General features: G+C 44.3%; 1 protein-coding gene across 3 annotated transcripts; it reads left to right on the top strand.

Moving 5' to 3' along the window:
• Window positions 1-337: 337 nt before the first annotated feature.
• Window positions 338-13,627, top strand: AKTIP (AKT interacting protein). Of its 3 annotated transcripts, none has more exons than XM_058813535.1 (10): window positions 338-364; window positions 4,462-4,577; window positions 5,823-6,028; window positions 7,527-7,591; window positions 7,674-7,774; window positions 8,962-9,050; window positions 9,122-9,220; window positions 9,450-9,557; window positions 10,120-10,180; window positions 12,712-13,627. In XM_058813535.1, the coding sequence occupies exons 2-10, from the start codon at window positions 4,536-4,538 to the stop codon at window positions 12,817-12,819; spliced, it is 879 nt and encodes a 292-aa protein (XP_058669518.1). In that variant the 5' UTR covers window positions 338-364; window positions 4,462-4,535; the 3' UTR covers window positions 12,820-13,627. The 3 variants fall into 3 exon arrangements, with proteins under 3 accessions (XP_058669518.1, XP_058669516.1, XP_058669517.1); XM_058813533.1 differs by having other exon boundaries at window positions 12,709-13,627; XM_058813534.1 differs by lacking the exon at window positions 338-364 and adding an exon at window positions 2,979-3,158 and having other exon boundaries at window positions 12,709-13,627.
• The last annotated feature ends 211 nt before the right edge of the window (window positions 13,628-13,838 follow it).

Here is a 13,838-nt window from a genome sequence, read left to right as displayed (position 1 = left end):
TGCTCTCTTCTCTAAGCTCCACCCCGTGGCGTATTCACCCTGCTGAGAGAGTGACAGGTGCACCCGCCCGGTTCCATTGGTCCGCCAGCCACAGACGGACAGGCTCTCGGGCCAATCGCCGTGCGCGGGGCGGCCCCGGCGCGTCAGGGCCCGTCCCGCGCTCTGAGTGGCGGCTGCGGCCGCGCCGCCCGCCCCGCGGGGCGGTACTGGCGGCGGCAGGAGCCCATTGGCGGCGGGGGGCGGCCCGGATGTGCGGCCCGAGGGGCGGGCGGTAAATGGGGCTGTGCCGGGGGTAGCGGGAGCGGCGGTGGCGGCGGCGGCGGCGGCGGCGGGCCTGGGCCGCGCGGGGAGCGGCGGAGCCTCGGTGAGTGAGCGCGAGGGGCCGCAGCGCCGGCGCTGTCCGGGCGGACCCTCCCGGGCGAGAGCGGCGGCGGTGGGCGCGGGGGTCCGGTCCCCGCGGCACGGCACGGGAGGGCAGCGGGGCTGTTGTGTCGCTGAGGGCTGCGGGGTGTCCGCGCCCGCGGGGCCGTCACCTGCCGCCGGGAGGGGCCGGGCGGGCGCGGCCCGTTGGGGCTGCCCCGTGAGGGGGGCGAGCGGCGCCGCGGGCCCGGCGGCTGCCAGCGGGGCTCGGCCCGGCGCTGCCAGCGCTCTGCCCGACCCTCCCCGCCCTGCCAGCGGCTTGGCGCTGCCGCACGGCCGCGGCCTCGGCGGGAAACACCCCGGGGCCCGCTCCGGCTTCACAGACTGCGCTTAACCTGCCGTGACCCCGGCTGACAGCTCCCGCTGGAGCGCCCTGTGCCGGGGACTCGGCCGGCCAGCGCCCGTGTGTGTCCCTTAGGCTGCTGTCTGAGAGCAGGTGTCGCTGGCGTAGATTGCAGTTTCCTGGTGGCCTGAGCTCGTAGCAGCAGGTGCTGGTATGGAGCGTGTAACCCACCTGTGGAAGAAGAGTTGGCGAACAGGCTTGACTGGTCAGTGCTCCTGTTCGCCGCCAGCAGCGCTCCCGTGTTGTCCGGCACGTTAAGGTGTGGGTGAACGAGGCCTGGGGTCCAAAGGCGGTCAGGAGAGGCTGTACTGGGGAGAAATGAGATCCAGGGTGAACTGACAGCAACGGTTGCTGGACAAGCACGTAACATTGTGTGTGCGGTATGCACTGTTCTCTGGGGCTCTGCTGAAGGAGCTCAGTTTGCTCTCAGCTGTGGGAGTGGCTCTCTTTGATTTGTTGACGTTTCCAGAAAATCTTTAGAAGAGTGCTCTGTTCCAGGCAGATAAAGTTTTTTTTTGTTCACATTGCTTTAGTGTTGTGTTTGATCAAGTAACTCTGTTGGGGAGAGGAGAAAAATATGACACATACTACAACAGTGGGTAAAATGGGACTTTTAAAAAATGACAATATCTGATGTAGAGAAGGAAAAGGTGCAAAAGCAAAGAACTTAAATGTTATGATTTTGCTAATGGTAACTTCAGTTTTTTGAAGACTTTTAGAGTGCTGATGAAGAGTCAGATGACTTTACACTTGCTCTGACTGCTGGTGTGTATTGCATACCTGGAGAGGGTGGACATGAAGTTATGCCTGGCAGCAGGTGGCTTTTGGTCCCAGTGTGGTGCTGTGGATAACTTAAAAGGCCTTTGCAAGAAGCAATATTTGAAGTTTGTTCAGAAGCGTTGTCTTTGTCTAGTTGGTGTTTTACTGAAAGGAAAGCACTAGAGAAGAAGGTAGCTGTGGGAGGAGGCCAGCTCAGGAGGGTTGCTGTTGCTTGCTATTCTTAAAGCAGGAGAAATCAGTAGAATGCACTGGCACACTATTGAGCTCTTCTGGATGAGATTCTGTGAATGTTGACAGTGTGAAAGGAGAGAGAGTGGGATAGTTTTGAATGTTTTTATTCCTTTTGCATCAAATGAGGAGACATTATTGGGTTGTTTTGGGAGGCTGATGGTTTGAGTAGTTACAGCACTGGAAGATGCCATAATGGTGGGTGCCTTGAGGCAGGCACTGAGCCCTGGGTAGGTGTGAATGCCTAAACTGCCTAGAAATTCCACTTAATAATATCAGAACTTGGCTCTCATTTGTCTGCTGTAGACATAGTGAGAAGAAGGATAGACAGTCAAATTGTAAATTTGCTGTTACTTGGTTATTGTTTTTAATACTGATTTTCATCATTTCTGTGATCAGTGATGGGTGGTAAATTGCAAGGTGAAGGTACTAGAGAGCAGAAGCAGTTGTGGATAAGTTTCCTTTAGAGCTAAGGTGTTCCACTTTCATGCTGCATAGGAGTCAGTGTGATTAGAAATAAACTTCTAAAACACCCTGGAAGGCTCCCTAAATGCCCCTCTTCTGGGAAACTTGTACTCTGAGGTTCTGAGTGCTCCACTGTAAACAGTGTTTTAGCAGGTGTATGAGACTGGAGGCAGTTTAACAATAAATTTAGGATGATACTGTGTATGACTTATAGCTGGCAAGCAACTGGATAAAAGACAACCTGGAAGTTATTCTTTAGCTTAACTAAAGCTCAAATAATGTTTTATTAGCTCTTAATAGCATGTAAGTAGGCAAAGCTGGAGGTGTACTGAGATACATAGCTGCTCTCTGTAGGGTGGATCTGGTGACTGAGCTGCATCCAACATCAGTGGATAAGTTCCCCGTCTCCCTGGGAGTAGCTTGGGCTGGTTTTTACCTGCCTGTGTTGTTCTTTGTCCTGCTGACTCCTTTTCTCCTGTCTCTGGTGCTGGGATATTGCAGCTTGTATTGCCTAGTTGTAAAAAACCTGCAGCCCAAAGCAAACAGTCTGATCCCACCCCAATCCCACAGTCACTGCAGATGCCAGCTGATTGTGTTCCAGCCCGTACCTCTCTTGCAGCGCTTCTCCCCCTTGTCAGAGCTGGAGCTCAGGTGCTCTTTGTGCGTCAGTTCCTCCACCCTCCGGAGTTTCCCCAGGAAACGTCTCCTGCCTTCCTGGCCCCGTGGCTTCCTGCCTCACTGAGTCTGGCTGCCTGCATGGAAAAGGCTGTGGCACAGCCCTGTGGCATGGCTCTGCTTTCCAGGCCAGAGACGGGGAAAAGTGAAAACATCTTCTCCCTGCTCTCACAGGGCAGCAGCTGTGCTTGGACTTTCTCTCTTCAGCGGCTCAGAATGATGTGGAACTCTGGCTGCTGAACCTGTTGTATGTTGGAATGTTTGGGATGATTTTGGGTGGGGAAATTAATTATTTTTCATCACTTTTCTGAAAGGTGCTTGTGTTTTTTTAATGGTTAGCTGCTGCATAGCCTAGAAGGCTATGATTTGATATTGATGTTTCTTTTAAGCATTTAAAATTCCTTGACTTTCTTTGGATAAATTGTGTGGGTATGGTTTGGTTTGTTTGTGGGTGTTTGTTTTTTTTTTTTTTTTCTTTGAATAAGATTAGCATTTATTTTAATTTTAGGAAGATTTTGGTCATAATGTTTCAGTTTGCTCTATAAACTAATCAGACCAATGGTAAACAGATGCTGCCTTCCTTACTGCAGTAAAAATGTAGTGTTGACCACAGTAGAAACCTGTGCCACTGGCTCTCTCTCTCACATCACTTTAGCCTTCTTGATCCATGCTGGGCAACTTTCTATTAAAGAAACTGAGTAAAGTGCCTCAAAACCTAAGGTGATAGAGCTAAAAATGGGAGGTTTAGAGAAGGAAGGAAAGTAGAACTGGAGAGGAAAAAAAGAGTGGAGGCAATAGGCACAGTTCTTGAACCAGGAATAGCAAGACTTTAAAAAAAAAAGAAAGCGAGGAAAGCAAGTACATAGACAGTAGATGACACTGAAACTCCAAATACTGCTGAAGTCCTTGTTATTGGGCTGCTGATCTAAAGAGCACTAAGCCTTAGTGCTAATAATGAAACCATTAAATAAGCCACAGAGAAACTTCTGTGTTCTGTGGCTTTGTCTATTCCTGGTGGTGTTCCAATGCAGATGAAAACAAAATGACACATACATGAGGCAAACTCAATGAAAGGATCATCTCTGTCACTGGGAATGACAGAGAATTTCTCTAACTGGGACACTTCAGAAATGTGCAAAGTCAAGAATATCTGCAAGGGACAGTTGTTAGCAGGGTCATGGTTCTGTCTGGTGCTGGACTGAAATGGGGAGGTGATAACTTTAATATTTGCCAGTGTAGAGAGTCTTCCTAAACTGTGCTGAGCCAAGAGAGGACCCTTTTATTTTCTTCTCATTGGCAAGATGAATATGGAATGCAGAATGTAGAGTCTTTTTCCAGCAGAAAGGAGGCAGAGATTCAGGTGCAAAAATAGACACATTATTCTTCTGGAGCACATAATAGAGCTTTGGCATTTTTAACTCTTGTTGGTCTTACATGAAGTTTTCTCCTGAAGTTACAGAACAATAATGACTGCAGAATTAGATCTGAATCCTATTTATATGTAGAGTGCTGTTTATCTGTTAAATGCCTGTTTTTCTGTGTCCTTTTAGGGTGCAAGTCCAAAGGGCCTGAGGACACCCCGAAGGCAGCGGGAAGTTGCAGCCCCTTGTTTGGCATTCGCGTTATGAACCCTTTCTGGAGCATGTCTACAGGTTCTGTGCGCAAGGTGTGCAATGAGTGGATGCCAGGGAGTGTTGTCGTGCTTGGGAGGGGTGCTAGCAGTGCTGGGAAAAAACATCAGGTGATCTGCACATGGTGTTTTATTGTGCATTTATCCCCAGGGTTGAGATCACCTTCAGTAAAAGTGTAAACTGGCTTTGAGCTGTGTTAGCTGGAATGTGCCTGTGCATAGTCTACTCCAGAATTTGTTGATTTTTTTTTTTATCTGAAACATCTTTAAGTAGGAAATGTGAAACAAATTAGATCAAGTGGTGAAAACACTTTTTTCTTAAGACATTTTAGTGTCTTATGTAGAGCTTAGCCATAGCTTGTGCAATGAGCTTTGACAAAACTATGTTGATTTTTGAGGTTGTAGCAGTAATAAAAGCATAGGAGTTCTAGGGTTAATCACTTCCCAGGTGCTCAGTACTAGGGCAAATTATGTAACATTGATCATGAGATCATGAGTCCAGGTTTTGGGCCCTTCAAAACACCACAGCTTAAATCCTGCCTTTAAGTCACCACATGTAGCCTAAGCACAAGTCTGTAGCCTGCACATTCGTCCTGGCAATCTGTAGAATAATTTTGGGGTCTGTGAGTAGTACAGTGCTTGTTGGCAGTGGTTTGTTCTTTTCTTCCAAGAAAAGACAGCAGAGGCATAAAAAGGTTCCTGTAGTAAAACTATTTAAACTTGGTGCAACTGCCAAGGGGTGATCCTTTCACTGTAGGAGTGAGCTATAGGATCAGTTCCAAGTGGAATGTCTTAAGCACAGTCAGGAAGTGAAATACATAAAACCTTGATTTCATCTCAGTTTTACTACACTACTTTAAAGAGTCTTTGAAGTCTGCAGTGTAAGGATGTTGTCAGTAGAAATGATTTATCATGATGCACTGTGTGCTAGAAATAGATTGGCTTGTAAGCTGATGTTATATACTGTCTGGTTTCAGGTTCTAAATAAATGTAAGCCTCCTTAAGCATTTGACCTAATCTGCAGATTTCCTATCCAGCATTGAATACTTTTGTACTTGTAGGTTGTGTTCAGTTAAACAAAAGTCTATATAAAAATAAAATGCAAAGGGACACCCCTCCATGGCCTTCCTCAAGCATTAGATCACCAAACCCCAAGATATGTTTCATTAGCCTAACTTGTAATTACCATAATTTGGTTTAGACCTGTGTTAAAATATGTTCATGTGTTAAATGTGTCTGAAATATGGTCTGTGATCTCATGGTTCTCCTTTGGTTTGACAGAGATCTGACACTGAAGAGAAAACACTGAGTGCAGAGCTTCGAACCAGTCCCCTGCGAGGATCTGCAAAGAAACAGTTGCCTTCCATCCCAAAGAATGCTGTGCCAATAACCAAGCCTGCTTCTCCTGCCACCTCCTCCCAGTCCACCAATGGAACACATGCTTCCTATGGGCCTTTTTATTTGGAGTACTCACTACTTGCAGAATTGTAGGTTTTCACTTTTTTCATCTTTTTTGGGTCACTGGGCTTATGCTTCAGTGGGGAAAAAGCCCTGCAGGGGCCTAGTTCTTGCATGAGGTCTGTCATAGTCCTTGAAGGCAAGAAAACATTGTCTGCAGAGTTCTTTTCCTGGAGCAGCAGCCTTGATCTCTTGAGACAGAAAGGGAGAAGAAAGATGAGATTTTAAGGGGTGCTTTTAGATGTCATTCTCCGAATTATTACATTTCTTAATCTTGAAGTAAGCACATTGTGAGTTTAGTTATCCTAATAGCTTTTTGGTCAGAAATACCAAGTATTTGAAAAAGTATTAAAATAGAAGCAAGCAGATGTCAGGTGGGAAGGTGCTCATGAATACATGGTGCTATCAGTGGAGTTAGGATGTGGGACCTTCCTTCAGTTGTCACATGAAACACTTGAACACTGCCTGATCCACTTGATCAAGGGGATGTTGGGAAGTCTGTATTCATTTCTGTGATATTTAAAGTGAAACTTGTGAGGGAGGAGCTGCATTTCACCCATCTAGTGATTTGTAGGCTGCTGTGGGAGCATAACAATCTGTCTTGAGAACTTTCTAGTTATATAATGGTTAGTGCTACAGAGCTGAAGGGACTTCCTCTGTAATAGACATACTGGATTCCCAAGTATGTGGAGCCTTTTGGAATGAAATCCCTGGAGTCCTTATGCAACAGTGAGTCTCAGTTCTTGTATTTAACTGTTAAGTTGAAAGTGAGAACTCTCAAAACATTTATTTCTTTTTCAAGGAATTGACATTGCCTTTTAATTCAAGAAAGATATTTTTTTCTGAGTAAATATATTGGTACTATAATGCAAATTCATTATTGGGGAACTAATAACAAATGCTAGGGAAATGGTAAGTAGAGAACTGTGTTGATGTTTTGCTTTAAGATTGTTGTTTATTTGTGCAAGCATGTAGAGTTTAATGAACTCTACGCCAAGTAACTGGAAAACCTGTGAAGTTAATTTGATTTTTTTGTTTGTTCTGGCCATCGTCAGTATAATCTTTGCTTGATCTGCAGCATAGTGTCATCTAAAACTGAAAAAAATACTTGTTTAAAATTGAGGTTGAAGTTTGATCACATTTCAGCAGCAACTACAATTGACTGTGAATCTGTGTTCAAAATTACTTAATTGAATTTTTTTTTCTTCCTTACTTTGAGACTGGAGATTCAGTAAAACATTGCAAATTTCTATACTGACATGTTAAATGCATCTACTAGGGGAAGAGTTTTTGTGCTTCTCTGCTTAGTTTAATCAGGAGGGAATAGTGTTCTCTGCTAGTAAGTCCTCAGGTGGAGTGGTGCAAAAAGCAGGAGGAAAAGAGTGTGATTTCACTATATCTGCCACCTCCTCCTGTGAGCAGCCCTGGGAATTGGGAGTGAGTTTGTGGAAGAAGCCCTGTTGGGCTGTGGGCGGTGCGTGCAGGGTTTGCTGTGTCAGTGTGGCTCTGAGCTCTCTCCCATTGCAGCACCTTGGTGGTGAAGCAGAAGTTGCCCGGTGTCTACGTGCAGCCCTCCTACCGATCGGCTTTGAGTAAGTTTAAACTTCACTTTCAATTCTTTCATCTATGTGCATTTGTTAATTCCTTCACTCAAACAAACTTTTTCACTTGCAGTGTGGTTTGGTGTGATATTCATAAGGCATGGGCTCTACCAGGATGGTGTTTTCAAGTTCACTGTCTATATTCCTGATAATTACCCAGATGGAGACTGCCCGGTAAGTGGCTGTGTCTTGGCTTTTCCTTCTTTCCTGGTGGTGTAAGTGTAGCTTTTTATTAAAGCTGATACACCAATTAGTTTCTCTTTTCCTTGAACTCATTTTGTTCACTTGACTGGGCTCATTTGCCATGTCTTGTACACATTTGCAAACCACTGTGGAGGAATTACATTACTCTGGTTGCTGAGACTGGTGTGGAGTGAACTTCCTGAGGTCAGATGCATTAGGGTGTTAAGTAATCAACCACTTCTTTCCTTCCACTCTTGATTTGCTACTTCCTCAGCAGGAGCTTGAAACTGAAGCCCTTGGAGGTAACAGAATTCTGAGTAGTGATATAATGGAATGTGAAATCCAGACACCTGTGCTGTGCTTGCTGCAGGATTTCTTGATTGTCTCTTTTAAATTACATTGAAACAAGGAACTAAAAATTTGAGGAGAACATGGTGAAGCAAAGGGAGAAGGAGATAGGTAGTATGGTGTTATATTCCATCTCTGCTTTCTCTTTAGTGAAAGGGTTCCAAGTTATTAGACCAATTTAAAAATAAAAGAAATAATTTGTGGCAGTCAGACTCTTCAGAGCAGCTTACCCTCTTGGCCACACTTCTTTAAGAGGGAGATTTGAGGGCAGGTGCACACAACTGCTGTGTTGGGTAGCTGCCTGCTTGGTGTCAAGTTTTATGTAAAGCTCTCATCTTTAAAATAACAGAACTAGTAGGAAACCTTTCTCTTGAAACTCAGTTTTCTTTTGGAAAAACATGTGAACACATTCCTGAGCTGTACAGAGCTGAAGACACCAAGGTGTCACTGCTGAGTTAAGTGTGTAGGATAAAAAAAAAGTATTGATTGTAGCTCAGGTATGTAAAAAGCTTTCAGTCACAAATAGCTAAACCAGAAAAACTCCTTTAATCTGTTCTTATCTGATATCACCTGTGTTGGCACTAGTGCCTGTGCAGTTAACTGGATTAGTTTCCTGATTTGGTGATAGCATCTCAGAGAGGACAAGACCCTGCATGTTACACAGGTGTGTTGGGTTACAGTTTCACAGCTGGGAGCAATCACTTGCAGTTGCTTTGTTTTAATACAGTAACAATTAAGTATTTGGAAGCAACACTTGACTGACCTTCACCCAGTGGTGCTGGCATTAGGATTGAAGTTGTCATAATGAATTTTCTTTTTTTTTAACACAGCGCTTGGTTTTTGACCTGCCTGTCTTCCACCCACTAGTGGACCCTTTATCTGGTGAACTGGATGTGAAAAGAGCATTTGCAAAATGGAGGTTAGTGCTGACAATTTGATGGATAATTTGAGAAGTCTGTTCCATTCTTCATCATGCTTTGTTCTTTTTAGGAGAAATCATAATCACATATGGCAAGTGTTGATGTACGCTCGCAGAGTCTTCTACAAGATTGACACAACCAGTCCTCTGAACCCTGAGGCTGCAGTGCTGTGAGTATCTTCCATGTGTATGGGCATGGCCTCTTAAGAGGTTTTGGCATAAAAAACCATTCTGTTTTTTTGCAGAAACAAAAGGTTTGTAAAATTCTGTCCACTCGTGGTCTGTGCCTCCAGGCTTGGTTGTGTTAGGAACTCAAGTGGGGGTTTGCCAAGTCTGTGCTTCTAGAGCAAACTTGTGGCTCCTTGCAGTTACTTAACGCTACTTACTTCTGTCTTGCAGGTATGAAAAGGATGTTCAGCTGTTCAAAAGTAAAGTGGTAGACAGTGTCAAACTATGCAGTAGTCATTTATTTGATCAGCCCAAAATAGAGGACCCCTATGCAATCATGTGAGTACTCTGAGCAAATTCACTCTGTCCTAATGTTTTGAGAGCAAGTTTTGGTGTAGTTGCTGATGGCAGCCTTTCTCTATCAGGCTAAGTGACCTGCTTTTGTTATAGGAAAAAAAAAATCTCCAAACAATAACCAAACAAACCTCAGAACAAACAAAAAGTCCTTAAACACCCATCTCCCTCAGGCAGAAATGCCCATGAATTAACATTGCTTTCTGGCTTTCCTGAGCTCAGTTTGCACTACTGTAGCTTTGGTCAGAGTTGTAAAATCCTCCTAAAGCTTGGATGCATGAGGGATGGAATAGTCAGCTCCATGGTGAATATGAGTGGTTTTTCATGTCACATGATTTTCCAGTTGTCAGAAATTAAAATCTAAACATTTATTGTTGAAAAGATCCATGACAATATGAATTTAGTTCTTAATTATATGTTTTAACACCACTTTTGTAATTTACTTAAATTTCAATGAACTAAACAAAGGAAAATCACTGCTTTCTGCTCTCTCTCTGCTGTGGTGTGCCTAAATGCCAAGTAAGAGTAAACTATGCTTTTCCCATAGTTTTTCTCCATGGAATCCAGCTATACATGATGAAGCTAGAGAGAAGATGTTGACTCAGAAGGTACGTGCAAAGTTCACATTCTCACTCTAGGAAGGGTTTATTGCCTGATAGAGGAAGAAAGATTCTCTGTCTCTGTGTACTGGAGAGACCTTTTCCCATCCCTCTTTTGGCCCAGCAGGAATGCTGGAGCTGCTGTGGCCTCCTAACGAAGCAGTTATGTCACTGCTGTAACTTCAGTGTGTTGAGTAATTAGTCACTTAGCCAGAAAGCTTTGTTAGTACAACTCTTGGCACAAAGCAGATTTTTTTTCTAGATTGTTTATGGGTGGAAGGGTTGAAGAGATTCACTGGCAGCCTGTTAGCTTGTCCTGCACTTGTCATGACTGTTACCATTACTCATTTCAATACCTGACAATCCCCAGCTGCTTTGTTTTCTTCTGTTGAGATCTTTTATTACTGAATCAAAGCTTCAGCACTTTCTTCTCCTTTCAAAGTTTTTGAAGCAGCACAAGCACAGTCTCTTGCTCACTTCTCTAATGCTGCAGATTTCTGATGAGGCAACATCAGTTCACCAAAAGGTGCTTGGAGTTCCTTCCATCCCAGAGTGCTCTTTCTGACAGAGCAGGAATGTGTTGGCTCATAGAGCTTTCACCTGATGGGTGATGGGATGCAAGAGATTCAGACTGTTCATGTGTTTTGTTTTCTTAATTACTGCTTTGCACTTGACAAGGCACACAGCAATTCAGAGTCTGTACTGAGTGGCCTGACAAGTCAATCCACTTGTAGTACAAAGGGATTCTGAAACAGTGGCTGCTGTTGTAGCTGGACTGGCAAGGAAATGCACTTGGAATGTTTTGGTTACTGACTTGGCCTAGAGCTGTGTTATGGTTTGCTGGGGTTTTGGGTAATGAAAAAATTTTTTTTGTCAGTTTGAACTTGTCTTCCACACTTCATGCTTTATCTCATGTTCTTGCATGTCTTCTGGCGTGAATGAGGTTTTTAAATTGATCTTAATACATCACACTGCCTGAGCTCAGTGTGGCAGTACTCCCAGCTGCCAGTCACATTAGAGCCTCAGAACACACAGGAAAATATTTTGTCAAGATTGACTTCTTGATGTTCACAGAAAACTTGAGAAATACTTTTGATACTTCTTTTTCTCATCCCTTTCTCCTTCATTCTTCACCTCCTTCTTAACCTTAAAGCAAAGACAAAAAATAGGTCAGAATGCTTGAAATGGAAGGAATCTGATACTGTCTCAGAGACTGATAGCTAACAGTGACCTTGCTTTTGTCCTTTTTTCTTTGGTGATGCCTGTTGTTTTCTTTTTAGGTGAAAACAAACATCTTCAGTAACTATGGCATGCATAGTACTGTGTTGCTCCAGTTGTTTGTTGATAGGAATGGCCCAGCTTCTGTGCTGTAGGTGTGTCCCAAAGTGTCAGTGTAGCTGAGAGTGTTCCTTGTAAAAACAAGTTCCCAAATCTTCCTACAGCCCTGAGTTCTGTTCCTTGGGTAACAGCTGGGCCATTCAGGAGGGGCAGTGATGTCCCAGTTCCCTGGGCTTTTCCAAGGTGTGGCTCCTGTGTGCAGCATGGGAGAGGCAGCTGCCACTGCCAGGCTCAGGCTGAACTCATCCCTCTTGTTTGCTGTTGTCCAACGTGTTATGGCAGGTCTGTCACACATTGTCACCTTTGGCACAAAGCATGGGGAGGGGCAGAAGTGCAGGTTCTCTCTTCCTGCTGCCTTAATTTGCTTTGTCAAGTAAAAGACTTTCCATGTTACAACCAAGTCTGCTCATGCAGTTTTCACTTTCTACAGCTCAGCACACCATTCCTGGTGTGGTGTAGTTGTTGAACACTTCCTGCTATTAAAATAATCCTGCAAGCTCTTCTGCTGCTTTGGCCAGCTAGAGATGTCTCATTTACTGATCTCTAACTGCTTTGAATCTACAGATGCTCCAAGTTGTATCTTTTATCTTCAATTTCAACCTTTGTATTTTTTGTCTTCTAAATTGCAATAGTGAGTTCCAAATGTTTGTTGCACTGTTGGGTAATAGTTACTGTCAGGCATTTAACTGTGACAAATGCTCAGGGAAGGGAAGGACAGGACCATCCTTGGAAAGCATTAGGAAACTCCCATGTTTAGCAAAGGCATTAATTGCTACTTTGGCACATTAATTTGGGTTCCCAACCACCTGTGGGGTGCAGGGTTCCTCCCCAGCACACCCAGCATTGCCAGCCAGAATGACAGGAGCAGTGCTGGGGCAGGTTTGGATTGACATTTCTTTCTGTAGAACCAAGAAACGTGCTGAGGAGCAGTGCAGTGCTGGGGCCTCCAAGCAAAAGGAGTATCCTGGAGTCTTTATGGTGGGAGAGGGCAGCTGTACCCAAGTCCTAAAACTCCTCTATTGTCAGGGTGGTTCTGCAGATGCCACACATGTTCCTAGAAATTAAACCAGTGGCCATCTTATTATTCCCCTTTGAGGGGTAGAAATGGTGCTTGTATTTGCTAAATGGAAAATAGATGGAGGGAGAGCTGAGGGTGTTTGGCTGTGTTAGAATTGTAACTTGAGCTTTGTTTTCCCCAGAAGAAGCCGGAAGATCAGCACTGCAAAAGCATGCACGTCTCTGGCCTGTCCTGGGTGAAGCCTGGCTCAGTGCAGCCCTTCAGCAAAGAAGAGAAGACAATGCCCACTTAGCTGTCCTGGACACTGGTGCACACAACACTTTCTGGGGGTGGAGGGAATGTAACGGAGGGAGAAACAGCAAAGAGCAGTTTCCTTCTTGACTACGGATTAGTAAAACCCGACTGGTAGCAGTGACTGCAGTAAACCTGTTCAATGGATTACTGACTCTTCATGTTTTACATATGCATTAGGTTTTAAAGGCTTGCCTGGAGTTTGGAGGTCTCTCTTGAACACTACAGTACTTCTACCTGAAGACTGTCTAGGGTGGGTAATTCCTCAGGGCTCTGAAATGCCTGGAGGTTTTGGGTTGGTTTTTAAGCTTTTATTTTTTCCCTCCAGGAATAGCAATTTTTTAAGAAGAATCTTAAATCACTGGCGGAAATATTAGTATGGGAAATACGATGCCAGAGTTAAGCTGTGTTATGTAAGCTAATATAGCAGAGTTAAACACTATATTTAATGGTTTTAAATACTTTTGGTTTCTATTGTAAATATGTTAGGATTTGAAATTGTAAATAGACGGTTCATTGACTCCATTTAGCACTTTCCAGAAGTAAAGCTGGGGATGATGTATGATGTATTATTGATTTGTAAATGGATACTGTCACTGAAGCGCACATTAGTCTGGCAGGGTGAAAGCAGAATGTCAGCCTTGGTAGACTTTTTAGTACACAAACACTAAAATCAAAGCTTTTAATGGTTGTGTCTTGAGCTAATAAAATCTTAGAGGGTTTTAGGTTCCCTAGGTGTCTAGGGGATTTCTTAGGATAGTTGACTGATGTGTGTTAATAGTGACAAAATAAAAAGAAACCGTGCTCTAGCTTTTGTCCCTATTAGTCTGTGCTGTGGACTCTTACTGAAGAGTGGGAACGCCTAGCTCTTGTCTGCATGGGTGTTTGTGATGCTCATGGGATGCCAGGAGCAGCTCCAAAGCTCAAGTGGACTTGGGACAGAGTTTTCCTAATGTCACAGCCTGGTGTGATGCCTTTTCTTGCCTCCCAGGAGTGTCCTGTCAAAACTTGTAGTGCCAA

This window comes from Ammospiza caudacuta, chromosome 13, assembly GCF_027887145.1.
Source record: "Ammospiza caudacuta isolate bAmmCau1 chromosome 13, bAmmCau1.pri, whole genome shotgun sequence".
NCBI lineage: Eukaryota > Metazoa > Chordata > Aves > Passeriformes > Passerellidae > Ammospiza > Ammospiza caudacuta.
The sequence above is the reverse complement of the archived record's forward strand: the minus strand, read 5'-3'. Positions and strand labels throughout refer to the sequence as shown.

Coding starts and splice junctions, on each gene's coding strand:
- AKTIP (XM_058813533.1), top strand. CDS start 4,536: ATGAACCCTTTCTGGAGCATGTCTACAGGTTCTGTGCGCAAG. Junction 4,578..5,822: donor CTACAGGTTCTGTGCGCAAG/GTGTGCAATGAG, acceptor TTGGTTTGACAG/AGATCTGACACTGAAGAGAA. Junction 9,221..9,449: donor AACCCTGAGGCTGCAGTGCT/GTGAGTATCTTC, acceptor TCTGTCTTGCAG/GTATGAAAAGGATGTTCAGC.